This window comes from Gallus gallus, chromosome 2, assembly GCF_016699485.2.
Source record: "Gallus gallus isolate bGalGal1 chromosome 2, bGalGal1.mat.broiler.GRCg7b, whole genome shotgun sequence".
NCBI classification, from domain to species: Eukaryota; Metazoa; Chordata; class Aves; order Galliformes; family Phasianidae; genus Gallus; species Gallus gallus.
This window is the reverse complement of record NC_052533.1, coordinates 124,444,601-124,460,236: the sequence shown is the minus strand read 5'-3', so window position 1 is coordinate 124,460,236 and position 15,636 is coordinate 124,444,601. Positions and strand designations below refer to the sequence as shown.

The 15,636-nt window shown below is 37.7% G+C and overlaps 1 protein-coding gene across 14 annotated transcripts in view; it reads right to left on the bottom strand.

Annotated features, from left to right (window-relative positions):
- Window positions 1–15,636, bottom strand: part of SLC26A7 (solute carrier family 26 member 7) — a 68,746-nt gene that overhangs the window by 9,859 nt on the left and 43,251 nt on the right. For all 14 annotated transcript variants that reach the window (XM_025148037.3, XM_025148040.3, XM_046937890.1 and 11 more), the window contains 3 exons: window positions 9,744–9,850; window positions 7,119–7,185; window positions 1,696–1,833 (listed from right to left, as the gene is read on the bottom strand). In XM_025148037.3, coding sequence (XP_025003805.2) covers window positions 1,696–1,833; window positions 7,119–7,185; window positions 9,744–9,850 — 312 coding nt within the window. The remainder of the gene's footprint in view (window positions 1–1,695; window positions 1,834–7,118; window positions 7,186–9,743; window positions 9,851–15,636) is intronic.

Sequence of the window (15,636 nt, the reverse complement as noted above, 5' to 3'; positions counted from 1 at the left end):
TCCTTCTCTCCAAAATCATATTGTATGCAACGGTCTATTGGATATATTTGCTGAGTAAGATTTTTGTTATTCTTCTAAAGCCATATCAAGTAGATGTCTCCCTTCCCCCCCCCCCCCCCACAACTCAACATCTATGATGTCTGGATCCACTGTAAAGCCTAGAACTAAAATTTTGCTTTTGGGGATAGAAAGATGGGAAATATGTTCTTGAAAAGATAAACCCAACTTAGAATTTTTATAAGATTATCTTCTGACTCACTTTCTACTTGACAAAATCTCATTTAGATTTTTGTGAGAACAATTCTGACACATAATGTTATTAAGGAATTACCTTTACCCAGATAAATGTTTTTATAATGATTTCCACGAGTGTTGTCAATATAGGTTTAAAAGAGAAATACAGCACAGCAACAAAATTCAAAGCACAATTTTTTCCACTTCCATTGTGTTCTGTAGAAAGACAGTTATTCCACACAGGTACCAAACACTATGCACAGTATTTCAGGTAGCTCCATTGCCAAGTACCTTCTAGAACAAAGGATAACATCTCCCTCTTTAGTAACATATAAATGAACTTATAAATTAACTTCTTCACTTATTAAATTAACAAATAAATTAATCCAATGCAAATCCTAATTAGTATCTGTCAATTTAGAGGGTTTTTTTTTTATCATACTAATCAGTTCAGCTAACAGAACCAAGGGGAAAAGCAGCAAAATTTCAGAGCTGAATTTCTGAACAATGAAAAATAGGTATGGGCAGCACAGCTCTTCAGCGGGCAACAGCAGAGGTTGTGGACCATTATGGTCCTTTTCAACCCAGGCCATTCAATGATTCTATGATTATTCAATTCTTTATTAACAAACCATTTAGGAAATGGCTGTGTTTTCATCAGTCCAGTTCATCAAACTGTATGAATTTGGCTAGAGTTAGCCTTTTATCTTATTGTATTGAAATGCTTTCATCGTAGTGGTAGAAAAAACGATATGCATTTTTTTCCCTCTTAGGGAACATTGTAGAAATTTGCAATAGTTATGTGCAAATAAACTTGAAAAATACGATCTTTTCTGGGACTATTTCCAAAAAAAACAAGTGTTTTTTTTTGTTGTTTGTTTGTTTGTTTGTTTGTTTGTTTGTTTGTGGTATTTGTTTTCCAATACCAGCAGTATAGAAAATGGAAAAGAACATTACCTTAGAGGAAAACTTTAACCTATTTGTACCGTCTTTCTATTTCTATTGGAATTAATTGTAGTTAGAAACTGAAACGAAATATCTACCTCTGAAGGACTCATCTCCATAAAAAAATGAGAAATAATTTTTTTAGAAATACCATTTTGTTCAAGTAGAATTTTAGTTATTCATCACCTCTTGAAGTCACATCATTATCTTAGCCAAGTTATGTAAGGATGGCCATTAATTCTGAAGAGTTTGGTGTAAGTCCTTTAATGTCTTTTAGAGGACCACACAGAGACAATGGTGAAAAAATATTTTCATGTGATAATAAGAAAAAAATCTGTATTTATTCTGACTAAAATTAGAGTAAGCTTATTTAATCCTAAATCAATCATTTGCAACATTACCTTCTTTAAAAAAATCTGTTTCAGTATCTGATGGCATTCTCTATGAAATGCAGGGAAAGTAATCATGATCTTCAGCATTGTCACCATGATAACTGAAGCATGTAGCACATCCTACCTTGTTTACATCTTCACATGCCTGGCTGCTCGTACCATCCTTCTGGATTATCTTCATCAGGTCCGCATGAAACTTTCTGGCATTGAGAAAGACTAATGGGTTGCTGACCGTAACTATCTTTACCTGTTTTAATGATTCCTGTGGAGTGAAATAAACAAAATGCTGCAAAGTTTACCTTTGTTTTGGAAATATATATAAATAAAAGTGATTTCTTTAAAAATCCTGACAATTCCTGTAAATCAACCCAGAATTAACTTTGTGTTGTTAGGGTGTTTGTTAACAGATAGCTGCCTTGATCAGCTTTCATACAACTGGACCTAAGGAGCAAAAAAGAAGTCTACAAGGAAAATTATCCATAACTCAAGTTAACACAAAAGCAAAATAACATTCATTACAAAGCACAGTATCAAGAACTATCATCAGGCAAAGAGGAGGAGCACTGTTTCAGTTGGCGTAATCTCTAGACACAGACAAGACAAGGGTTACAGACTGGGAGCATCCTCTATTATGCAAACATATGTATTGGAAAAAACAGACAAAATTTGGGAGTGTACACTGTGTCTGGTCTGGGGAACACTCATAATGTTAACCTCAGACACCTGAAGACTGTCATAGTACAACCGGGTTATTTCTCTATGGAAATGAAAAAAGCCAGCACTGACTTCAGTACTGCAGGGAAATCCCACCAGCCGTGTAACCCTGATTCTTGTATCTCCCTGAGCTAGAGCTGAGAACCATTTAACAGGCACAGCTTATGATGCTCCTGCCTGAGAAGAAATCTTCCTGGAGCCACTCTCACCTCACTGAGCTCTTCAGCAAGTCCAAATTGTTAATGGTCCCACTCGTACCCACCAGATCCAGACTGAGTCTGAGGGACATATTTTAGCATATCTAGTACACACAGTCAGCAACACCCAAAGAACCATCAGCTGCTCTGGATCCTGTCTTTGCATTTTTTTTCTAAAAAGTTTCAACCAAGCATCACTGAAACTGTAACACGAAGCATGGCTATTACACACCAGAACAAATAATGAAGGAAAACAGACAAAAGTCAGAAACGCCCAGCTACCAAGGAATAACATTTCCCACAAAATCCATAATTTTTCTCTTGCTTTTAAGGTGAACTTAGGAAACACTGTCAAAAGCTAGTAATAGTGTGTATATCTATGTGGGCTGCTCTGAAAGTAATGCCTCCTATTTATTTCCATGGAGACTACAACAAAGAGCACAAAAATACTATTTGATAGAGCAGATTCTCAGCTAAAAAAGCCTGTTTTTCAACATAGTCACCACAATTATCTATGCATTTTCACCAGTAATGAACAAGAGCCTTCATGCTTCGCTTGTAAAAAACTGCACCAGCAGAAGTGACCCATTATTTCACAGATGCTATGATGGTGTCATTCTTAGGAAAACATAGCCTACACAGTCACTGTGCTAACATTATTGTTCAGTCTCCATAAGTGTTGCGAAAGCATCAGTGAATGTCAATGGGTGCCATTTTTTTCCTGCATGGAGGAATTCAGTGACACAACTTTGCCTCATCCGCACTTCTATGTCAGATGCCATATTGCCCCTCTGCTGCCATCTGTCACACGGCAACAAAATGTAATGGAATACTGGTGGGAACGTTCAGCTTCTACTATCATAGCACCAACATCTGCCTCTGACACTGTGGGCCAGCATAATAAAAGAGGAGGCATTACTTCCAGAGCAGCCCTCATATATAAAAAATATATTATACTGGGTATTATCATCACCAGCTCAACTGACATGCAGCTTTTATAAGTGGACAGAATTGACCTAATTCTAGTGATATATCCACTTTCCAAAGGTTATAAACTGTGTTTCTCTTTTCCTTGGGAAATAATCATATATCTGTATCATAGATACCAAATACTTGTTCTCTATCACTGTTTGAGACGGACCTAACCCATTGTGCAGCAGCTCTCACTTGCTTTGGTGTCTGCTGCTTGTATTGCAGACTTGAAGAAAGGTCTGTTGGCTGTTACAGTCTTCTGCTTTTCCAAGTGTATTATCTTATCTAGTAAAAGATACTACATCTACTTATAACGTTATTTGATTATATTCAAATAAATAACTGTATTTTTTATGCATCTAGTGCTGCAAAATAGGAATAAGAAGGATTATGTGTAGCCTGTAAAACTTACCAGTACTTTCAGTAGCATTTTCTACCCAACTGGCACACAACCAGAAATCTTTAAATAACCATAATAACTCTCCTAATATGGCTCAGTTGGCAAAAAGACAGTAGGATTAATTTGCCTTTTAGGTGTGTCTTTCATGGAGGCAGGGGATCTCAAGATTATTTGTGAAAGTTCAGAGCGTTTTGCGAGCAGATGATGGAAAAAGAGAATCCATGAATCCACAACTGAACATTGGAAGTAAAACAGTAAAAATTCTCAGTATTTATTTTCGCTACTGAAATAGTTTTCTCTACCAAAAAAAAAAAAAAAAAAAAAAAAAAATCTGATTTATACAAGTGTCAGCTCCCAAAAATGAACTGCTCATGACAACGAGTAATCAAAAGTAAAAAAACCAAAGAGATAAAAATCTCAGAGATTTTGAAAGAGAATATAAGCTCCAAAAGTTTCAATTCTTCATAACAAAAGTCAGAGGCATTTCAAATTACTTAATTAGGTCATACTCAAACAGAAGTAAGTGGAGTTGACACAGAGGCCACTTCTGTAGTCGTTCAAAGAAGCATGGGATTGCACTGAAGAAACAATTTTCCCAACAGACCTTCAAGCAAAATAGGACTGGAAATCTTTTCCACAAACCACACTAACTACCTCCTCATTGCAAGCTATTATTCAGACTTCTGGGAACCAGGCAATCTCTTGGACACCACCACAGCAGCTATCATACAGACTGAAACATTTCAAACCTCCAAAACTGTGGCAATGAAGCCCAGTCTACATACAGTGATTTATGCAATTTACCTATGAATCTGATTATGGTAAACATCACAACACCAAAATGCCTCAGTCAGTCAAGTGGAGAAGCCTAACTGGCAATTAAAATGGCCAAAATTATATGAAAACCGGGCACTAAAACAGGGACAAAACAGAGAGCGATACATGGTTGAATGCAGTAATACTCTGAAATCTCACAGATTCCCTTAAAAACCATCCTACACGGAGCTTGGTGTGGAGACAAGTGAGAACTTTGGTGCCATACCAAAACTGACCAAGGAGAAGATAAAAAAAAAAAAAAAAAGAAAGAAAGAAAGAAAAAGAAAAAGACAGATGTGCAAAGATCAAAGTCTCTGGGGATCAAAAAGGTGAACAATGTGAAAGATTCAAACTGTAGAATCATAGAATCAAGTACCTCTGCAAGAGAAAGGCTATCTACTGAAACACATTCAAGCAGAGGGCAGACTTAGGTATAACCTTCTGTCTAGAATGGACAACCCACATTTGGCTCAGTTATTCTTGACTCGTGTCGAGTTCTAGCTCCTGTCTTAAGAAGACCAATTCTAAGAAAAATGCATTTGTTTTTTGTCCTGTCCTTGCCCAGAAAGGAAGAAAATGGTCATTATGGGTGGTTTATTCCGTCTGTCACTCACAAGGATGCTTACAATTGCCCCTCACACTCTGCACAGCTCTCTCTATGCTTGGATAAGAATTCATGTTTGTGAATGCCTGTGATGCAATTTGTTTCACAGAAGCTTCTAAATACCCTCTTGATTTTTTTCCACATTAAAGTCTCTTTTCTCCTATTGATGAAATAATCCCTATAAATCCACAGATTTTAATGGCAGAGTAGATCATTAAGCTTGCATATTTTTGTGTTTAAAAGCTCTGTTACTTATGTCTAAGCTGTTATTTACCAGAGGAACTTGGATAACCCTAACATTTATACATTAAAAATTACCCTAAATGACTACTGCAACCCAGTGGCTTCATAAATTAAATTAAAAGCATTTTTTATAAATCTTAAAAATATTTTCCTTTATTTGTATAATACGCTCTTGAGCAATTTGCTTTCTTAAGAAAATGGTATTTTCCCCATTGCCTGCAGACACTAATTTGTTAATACTTGGTAGCTGGCATTAATCTTAATGATTAAAAAGCTGGGGAGTAGTTAGCTTAAAAAAAAAAAAGAAAAAAAAAAAAGATGCACAGAGATTCATACAAATACTGTATGAACTGATACAAAAACAAAAAATAAAAGCAGGCAAATCAAATTTTAGTAGCCCATCTCTGACAAAGTTATTCTAACAGTTTCCTCAAGAATGAAAAGTGAGATAATAACTGACAGTTGGGCCAGCCTCAATAACGGCGTTTTAAATGTATGTTTTAAAGTACTCTCCATTCTTATGTGCCTCTCACATTCCAGCGTTGTTCAGCATGCCAGAACAGTAAAACCACCCAAGTCAAGCTTGGATGTTGAGCCCAAGATAGCTCTGATAGAAAACATTTGCCAGAAAAAGAATATTTAGAAGAGAGCTTCTTAATAATGAGGTAATAACTGCTGAACACATTACATTCAACACTTCACAGTCATTAGAAGAGGAAAGTAGACACAACAGAAACTGCTGTGATGGAGAGCTCAGGATGTCCCAGTGACTGGACTCTGTGCTGGAAGGACACATGGTTCCACTTTGCTGTTGGCCACTGATCTAAAGCTTCATTTTGGAGAAGGGAGGTCATCTCTCTGGGTTGTTACCCATCTCTTCTTACCACAGGCTTGACCACAAGCAGCTTTGATGGTAATTGAAATGGAAATGACTAAAAGAATTTAGAACATCTGGCTAGTAGGTTTAAGTTTGTACAAAGCAAATTTAAACAACACAGTCCTCGGGAGAAATGCTTCCATCCATTTATCATGTGAAGATACGCTTGTCTGAGCAGTGAGGTGCATGAAGCAGCCCACGACAACTTCATGCTGCTGCCTCTCCTTCCCAGCCACACATGGCATCCTCTGGGAGTCAGGTCACTGGGGCTGGTGTCAGTGTCAGGGGCAGAAAAGAGATAGTGGATGGTGGGGGTACCAAAGGACTTTCAGGAAATGAGGAAATCTGAGAAGAACAGAGAAAGAGCTGTAGTCCGTGCTGACAGTTCTTGTCCTCGCTGCCAAGAGATTTCCCTGGACAGACAGGATTTAGAAAACTTTGTAAAGAGGAGTTACTAACAGAAAAGTACCAAATAAACAAAGGCAGACAGATGCAAGAGGACTTGACTAACTTCACTTAGCAGACCATCAGCAAAACCATGAAATGATTCCAATTTCCTGAGATTCAAGGCTACTTTTCTATTCACCTTGTCATGCTGGCTTTAGACTTCTTATGAAAGGACACACTGGTTATAATCTGGTAGCCAACTACAGAAGACAAACAAGCCTTAATTAGGATGACACAGAAAAAAAAAGGGGGTGTGTGGGGGGAGAATTTAACTTACACAGTTTTCTTCAGTTTTGTACTTATATTCCACTTCTTTCATATTTTTCAAATTCAGCGTCTTTGCTCTGTAATCAATACATATAGGAAACATGTGAGTCAAATCATTAGTAGAAAGAGCAAGATACCCCAAAACCATAACACTGAGGTTCAAATGTATGACAATTATGGCAATTATTTGATCATCAGAGGGCTGGAGCACTTCCCCTACAAGGACAGGCTGAGAGAGTTGGGACTTTTCAGCCTGGAGAAGAGAAGGCTCCCAAGAGACCTTATAGCAGCCTTCCAGTACCTGGAGGGGGGCTACAGGAAAGCTGGGGGGGAACTTCTTATAAGGGCAGGTAACAACAGGACAAAAGGAAATGGCTTTAAACTGGAAGAGGGTAGATTTAGACTAGATATTAGGAAGAAACTCTTTAATGTGAGGGCAGTGAGACACTGGAACAGGTTGCTCAGAGAGGCTGTGAATGCCCTCTCCCTGCAAGCACTCAAGACCAGGCTGTGAGCAACCTGGTCTAGAGGGAGGTGTCTTTGCCCATGGCAGGGTGGTTGGAACAAGATCATTTCTAAGATACCTCCCAACTCAAACTATTCTATGATTCCATGACAATACAATCCATATGTATTTTTCTGCATCTATATATTTTTTGCTTATTTATCATAATGATAATGCAGTCAAAGGAGTAAATGGCAAATTTCAGAATTACAGCATATCACTTTGAAAATGTAATAGAATTTTATTTTAATTAAACTGCAAATAATAAAATCTTTATTTTAATTATCATTACCATTTTATATCTGGCCAGAGAGCTAGTCTCAAATCAAGGTAGCTAATACATAAACTACCACTTCAAAAGTTCAGAGATTTAATTAACATTTTCTACCTTTAACTAAGGATGATTTATCTGTAGTTAAAACTGGTGCATGTCTGTATGATAAAGCAGAACACTGCACTCTAGCTGTCAAAGTAGAGGACTCAATTGGAAGCAACAGTGTCCCTATGCTCTCTATCTGGTCAGCGGAAAGTTGCTTTGAACAGGCAGTTCAGTATAGGACTTTCTACATCCATACATCCTTTGCAGGAATGCATTAAAGTGCAGAACAAGTCTATAAAGCTAACTACCATCTGAGATCTGTGCCTAAAGCTAGGCAGTAGGAGTAATCCCAGAACTAGACAAGGCAATGCACAGGGAGTATTTGCAAGTACTGGGGTTGGCTAAATGAGGCTTGCAAAACTCAGCTGTTCTTTCCTGTCTGCATAAAGCTCACTGTAGCTGCTGCTGTTTTTAATGCATCCTGATAACATAACACACCACGTCTGATACTCTGGTGTCTGAACAGAGATTTCACAACAAATCATCAAGTTATTTTTCATGCTTTAGCTTCTAACTCTTTTGCAACAGTCATTAGTCAGAATGTGTTTGGCCATGATTGGCTGACTTACTGCATGTTCTCATGATAACCTCACCTGCGCAGTACAATTTCTAAGGTTCTTAGCTCTTTTGGTGCCCTTAGATTGCATGGACAATCCTGTACAACCTGATGGAAGACCACACAAATCAATGGAAAGAGTATTACTTAGTTAACTAGTGCAGGTTCAGACTGAGGTTTTGGTCTGACAACAGAGGATCCTACTTTTTGTGTCAAATATCCCTCCCTTTTCTGTTGTAGATCATCAGACATCCAGACACAGTGTGTAGATAACATAGAAACTTACTTTTTCCTTTACCAGAAGAATTTACCAATAGTTTTCTGAGCATCAGGAGGTTACCAGAAAGGTTCTGATTGTTTCAAGCAGAAACCATCTGCTATAATTTGCAATTTTGAGCTATTTTCATGCTGATTCTGCAAATTATTCTGTAAGAACAGAGCTCTGCATAACTTTAACAAGCATTTAATCAAGCTGTCTACATTGTGTTTAATTTCTGTGCAATTAAATGTTCTTGCAAACAACTGCCTGCAGGCAGCAAGTCATTCATAGGACTGGTGAGCTATGGATTATTTCTGTAGTATGAAATGATCATAGCCCCCAAATGATGTTTCTCCTTTACTCTTAATCAAAATTGGCAACTGTAATATATGAAAGAAGAATACATGAAAAAAGAATATCTGAATTTGTTTTAGCTGTAGATACTTCATCCCGACTTCTCTAATTCATATATAGGATCTATAAAGCACATTTCAGGCATTAGAGAACGTCATGCAATTATCTTCCATTAATGTGTTTTAGGAAGGCAAATATATGTTTGCAACTTCTGTGCAATGCAGTATCAAGGAGTTGACAAAGGAGCTCTGTTATTAAGTCTTGCCAGACATATTCTTCATGAGTAAGAGTATGAAATAAAAGAAAAATGTATTCTTGGCTATCCTGATGATTTTGTGCTACTTTCAGCTCGTGAGTGAAAGAGATATGTACTACTAGGTGGCCCTGCCTGGGCAGGAGTTGGACCATATGGCCTCCAGACATCCCTTCCAACTTTGGCCATCCCGGCATTCTTTGCAACTGAAAACTGAGATTTCACTGTTAAATTTAGTGTAGTGTAAGTATATCCCAACAGTGAAGCAGTGTTCCAGAAAGAAGACATAGTTATGTGCTACTAGAACATTTCAATAAATTACATCTCACCTGGGAAAGCGGAAAATCACAATTACTATCGTGCAGACAACACCATACAGCAATCCCACATTAGCAGCAAAGCAGATTGTGAACATGTAGGTAGTAACCCATATACTCTTTAAGGAGGGAAACAGAAAGAGATGATTAGTTTCCATTTTGTAATGATATACATCTTAAGAGTTAGAAACAAAAAAAGAACAATAGTTTCTGAGAGGTGAACATTCAGATGTTTGAACTGGCAAGTCTCTGAGTTATCATCAAGATAACATCTCTCCACTGTAGAACACATATAACAGGACATCCTGCTCTTTCTGATGCTCACAGAAGACCATTCTGGAGGTCCTTAAAATAGTACACATAGTTGTTCTAGCAGCTTAATTTGGAATGAACTTGGTTGGTTTGTGAAAGCTGTAATTGATTATTCACATTGCAAGTCACTGATACTTTCTTCGCAGCACACAGATAAAATCCTTCTTCCCTTTTGCACAATGAAGTACTCTAAAGGTCACACACAGAGAGCTCTTCTCCCACTAATTACTTAAGTGGGAATTATAATTTGCAAGGAAGTTAATTAGAAGTGGCATTTATCAGAGTACAGCTGACTAAACCAACTCTATAACAATTAAAAATTATTGAGGAATGAATCTGTTGACATTAAAATGGTGAGTTTTCAGACTGCTTCCCCATCTTTCAATGTTCGATTAGCAATACTTTGAATTCATTTTAAATTTAGGTTTTTTAAAAAATACAAAGAAGATCGGGAAACAAAGTTGCTTCAGAAAGGAATTTTAAACATTAAGAAGAAAAATTGTTTACATTTCAAAAAATTGTCTAAATTTGTTTTTAAGCAGAAAAGATTACTCAAATTTCCATGCCATAATGCTGTATGTGACATAGAGACATCCAGGTTTTTACATTAAAAGGAGAAAAGTATAACTGACTTGATTTCTTATATAGCCCTAATGTCAGGGATATTCAGCACGCATTTCTTTGCCTGAGGGATCCTTCGGCAAAGACTGCCACCGTATCTTCAAATAAAAAGTGTCAAAGAAGAATGGAAAGTATTTCACTTCTATGAATTCATTGTTCTCCACAGGTGTCCATTTCAACCATTACAGCACTTTGTGATAACGTTTGCACAGGAACAGATTGCACTGCAATGGCACAATCGTTATTAAAATGATCCTTTCTGATGCTTTCACTGAGCTTAGGAAAGCCAGAGACAACAACTTTCAGCCTAACCGCAGGAATTTTGCTCAAATAGATTTCAGAACTGTTATTTTATGAATTTTAAAATGGAAGTCATGCTGTACTAGTTTGTGCTTCACGATGCACAGGGGGCTACATGACTCCACTGAGTAACATTTTCCTCTCTTGTCTTCAAAATTCTTAATGGCTGCAAAAGGTTTTGCAGTCTCCTCAATGACCCAGATGCAGAGGAAAGAGGTGGCTCGTTCACTGAAACAGTTCTCAGTCTTCAGCAATATCTTAAAATGAGATCTTACACAAATTGTTGTGTAAATATTTGCAAAGAATACCTTCGTGAGTATCAAATGTTGAGTTCGGACTAATCAACAAGAAACTAATTCTACAATTTACAAAGCCATTACACAGTTACAGAGAAGGTTTCTGAATATGAAAGAGCTATCCTAAGAACTACGAACTTCAAATTTATTTGGATCAAGAGTTCTGGTAAGGATGAACATTTGACAAAGCCTGGCATCAAGCAATCTGCTTCAACTGCAGAGCCTTGTCATCACATTATTCTCGATATCACATCTAATTAAATCTCAGCTGCATGACCTTCAACATTGTTCTTAGTGTCATAAGAAAAAAGGAAGGACGAAATCCAAGTAGATAGCCTACACAGGAAAAATCAAAGCCAGAATTTTTCAGGTACTGCTGAATGCTGAGAAAATTAGTTGAGAGCCCCTTTAACAGACATTAGTATCTTACATCTTAACTGTAACCAGAGATTAACATTTTACATAATATGAGCCAAAACAATCACATTCTCATTTGCCAATCACACTACAGTGATTTATATTGGCCTTGAGTGAGTATTTTTTAGGTAGAGCATCATCAAACTTGTAGGAAAATGTTGATCTTCTAGACATTTTTTTAATTCATGTGTTATCATAAGGTTCAACAAAGAAGTCATAAAAACATAAAACACTTCTTACTTCAATATGGTTAGTACATGCTTCAGGACAGATAGAATCTAGCCACTTCATTCTTCAAATCTTAGAGATAATGTATTGTAGGTACGTTATTCTCCAAAATCAAAACAAAATCCACCTTACAAATATGCTTGTACTGTATCAATTGAAAATATTCTAAAGGGAGAAAAACAAGTAGGAGGTACAGATTTATGTTGAATCCTTTATGTATCAGAAATTATCAGAAGTATTGGGAGATATTATGACTGCATGCATGTAGCAGCGCTCTGAGAAGCTCTGTAGGCAGTGCGTTTCCACTTAGACCTTTCAATTTCATAGGATCTACAAATCCACCATTGAGGGGAACCTGCAATAGGATCTCGGTGGGAAAAAAAGAATATAAATAGAAGAAATGGGAGAATACTCTCTAAATCAATGACTACACAATGTAATACTAAAATATTGTGATTCTAAATGTTTCTGTACCACTTTGAAAACTGATAATGGACTTCTTATTGTAAACTGAGTTGAACAACTATTGCCTGTGTGGGTATGACTCATTTCACTTAATATTAGCTATCTACAGAATATGTCTACAGCTGAGTGAGTAGTCTAGATGATCTATATCTATGATCAGTGGAGATTTGCTCATCAGTGAGGTGAATTTAGAATAATCCCACCTGCTTACATTGGTGCCTAGTTTAGGAAGAGATGAATCATATCCTAACATGGCTTCACTAACCAACCTTTTACTGTTTGTACTGTGAAGCTGTGAAGACTTGCTCCAACACTGCAATCACCAGCATGTAGCCAGAGGAATCCTATCAAAATCCTGTTCATTCAGCATTTTCCTTGGCAGAGAAGGTGTTGGAGTTCAGGAGTAAGCTCAGATTACAAGAAGGCTGTGTAGCACACCCATGCTCCAAAGTCCTTCTGCAGACAAATGACTGATGCATGCATATGTTCCTTAGAGTACCCTGCACCAAAATTCAGTATTCAGGCACTCAAAGGAAGTCCACTGCAGTGATACAACAGAAAATGCTTAATAGTATAGTAGTATGATACTTTAGCATAATTTTCACAAGCATTCCATACTCTAGAGTTGGAGAGGGTATTTGTTTGTATTGACTGCCCTGGAGACAGATGGACTGATATAAATATTGTTAATTAAAGCAAATTTATAAGGCAATCACACTCTCAAAGCACTTTTAAACCCCTTTCCAACTCAAACTAGCTACAGCAAAAGTAATATAACTCAGGGTAGCATGTCCACTAATGCAGAAGGGATAGAAAATCTCCCTAGGATGTCATAACGTGGAAACATTCATGTAAAATTATTATCATAGAAGAGCTGGCTTGCTTGCAACTCTGCAAAAATTTGTTTAAACAGCAAAGCCCTCTGAGCTCCCTCGTGAAGGAGGGCCCCACCATGATGAATACCTGAACAAACCTAAAAAGCTATCTCCCTCATGAGGATAAAATGTTAAAACGTTCTAAAATACATGAAATTACACCAGCGGGCTCCAAAATTCCATGAAAGACCTTCCGTGATCCCCTCCTACTCCAAACTGTTTGGACAAAATTGTTTGACAGGTTGGTGGCTTTGTGTCTCAAAACCCTCTCTGGAAAGATGCTGGAGGGCATTTGTCAAAAGTAAGCTCCATCTTGTTGTCACTACCTTAATTGTTGAATTAATATCATTCATTATGCCTCTTAGAAATTAAAATATATGCATATATATGCAATTCATGCATCCATAAATACCTTTCACATCACGGTATCACAAAGGGAATGTATAATTTTTACCACAAATTGTTGCTATTCTTTCTGCTTTTACAAGTCAAGAGTACAACTTAGCTCTGTCTCAGCTGTGGTCATTTCCTGGCCAAGTCACGTACACAGTGAGAGAGCTGTTAGAAAACCTTGTTGGGCTTTTTTCTTGCTGGACATGGTCTAAGTTTTCTGTTCATTACAGATAAGCAAATTGTTTTAAGTAAATTTATAGATGGCATAGAAGACATCAGTGATAATCAATTTAAAGTGGAGGCTGAAACATAAAGAGCTTTCACAGAGAAAAATGACACTATCAGACAATGACATATCCAATATTATCCTGGACAAGATGGCAACTCCTGGCTTCAACAGCTGTATTCTTTGCTGGATAAAAATTCTGGCTGGATGGATGGGCCCAGAGAGTGGTGGTGAATGAAGTTAAAACCAGTTGGTGACGGATCATGAGTAGTGCTCCCCAGGGAATGGTACTGAGGCCTGTTCTGTTCAATATATTCATTGGTGGCCTGGATGAGGGCATTGAGTGCACCCTCAATAAGTTTGCAGATGACACCAAGCTGCGAGAAAGTGTCAATCTGTCTGGGGGTAGAAAGTGTGTGCCCAAGTGGCCAAGTGGCCAAGAAGGCCAATGGCATCCTGGCTTGAATCAGAAATAGAGTTGCTCGCAAGAGCAGAGAGGTAATCGTTCCTCTGTACTCAGCACTGCTGAGATTACACCTTCAGTACTGTGTTCAGTTTTGGGTCCCCTGGTACAAGAAAGACATCAAAGCCCTGGATTGTGTCCAGAAAAGGGTAGTGAAGCTGGTGAGGGGTCTGGAACACAAGTCTTACAGGGAGTGGTTGAAGGAGCTGTGACTGTTTAGTTTGGAGAAGAGGAGACTCAGGGGAGACCTCATCACTCTACAGTGACCTGAAAGGAGGTTGTGGTGAGATTGAGGTCAGCATCTTTTCCCAGGTAACCACAATAGGATGAGAGATAATATCCCCAAGTTGTGCATGGGGAGGTTCAGGTTGGATACTGGGAAAAATTTATTCTCCAAAACAGTGGTGAGGCATTGGAACAGGTTGCCCAGGAAGGTGGTGGAGTCACCATCCCTGGAGGATATGAGCAGTCACAGGCATGGGTTCTAGTTGGACTAGATGATCTTAGTGGTCTTTCCAACCTTAATGACTCTATGATTCTAATTTCTAATATTTTTTCTCTTTAAATTGAGTAATGTTTCTCTGTTGAATACTCTAAATCTCTTTTATATAATTGTTTAACTGAAATACTTTTCCCTGCATTTGGTCATTTCTAAGTCCAACAGTTAACAACAAAAAGAATATTTTTCTTTGGCACTCATTTATCAGTCTTTGCCTAGTTTAAATAGCTTCAGTTCATCTGGGATTTTCAGCCTTAAGAACATAACATAACAAAGGGGGAACTTATTTAGCAAGAAGAAATTAGGCTTGTAGGAAGGATATGGAAATCAACTCTTGAGTTGATAACATGAAAAGAGAGATACACTTAAGAAGTCCAGATCAACTTCTTGGTTGTTCCCTAAAAAAGAGGAAAAATTCATTCCTCCAGAAAGAGGAAGTCATTTCCAGGTCAGTGTACACAGATAATTCGGGGAACAACACCTTGGAAGCACCCAAAATACAAAGATATCAGAGGAAGAAGAAATGCTGTATTGCATACAGTTATGTATATGTATAGTTGTTTTAAAATAAATATCAGTGGAACTGGGGAAGCTTAGATCTGAAATGACTGAAGTCATCTAAGAAGGTGGTGGGACTGACAGAAAACCTTCACTGAAAAAAAGATACCTTCATGTGAAAGTTGTGAGTGGCAGGAAAGGACTCCAGAGCAAGAACCATGGGGTTCTAGCTGGAAAGAAGGTGAATGAGATTTGAGAGATGGGATGTAAGAACAGGATATTCCTGAGGGCTGATACAAAAACAAATTGAAA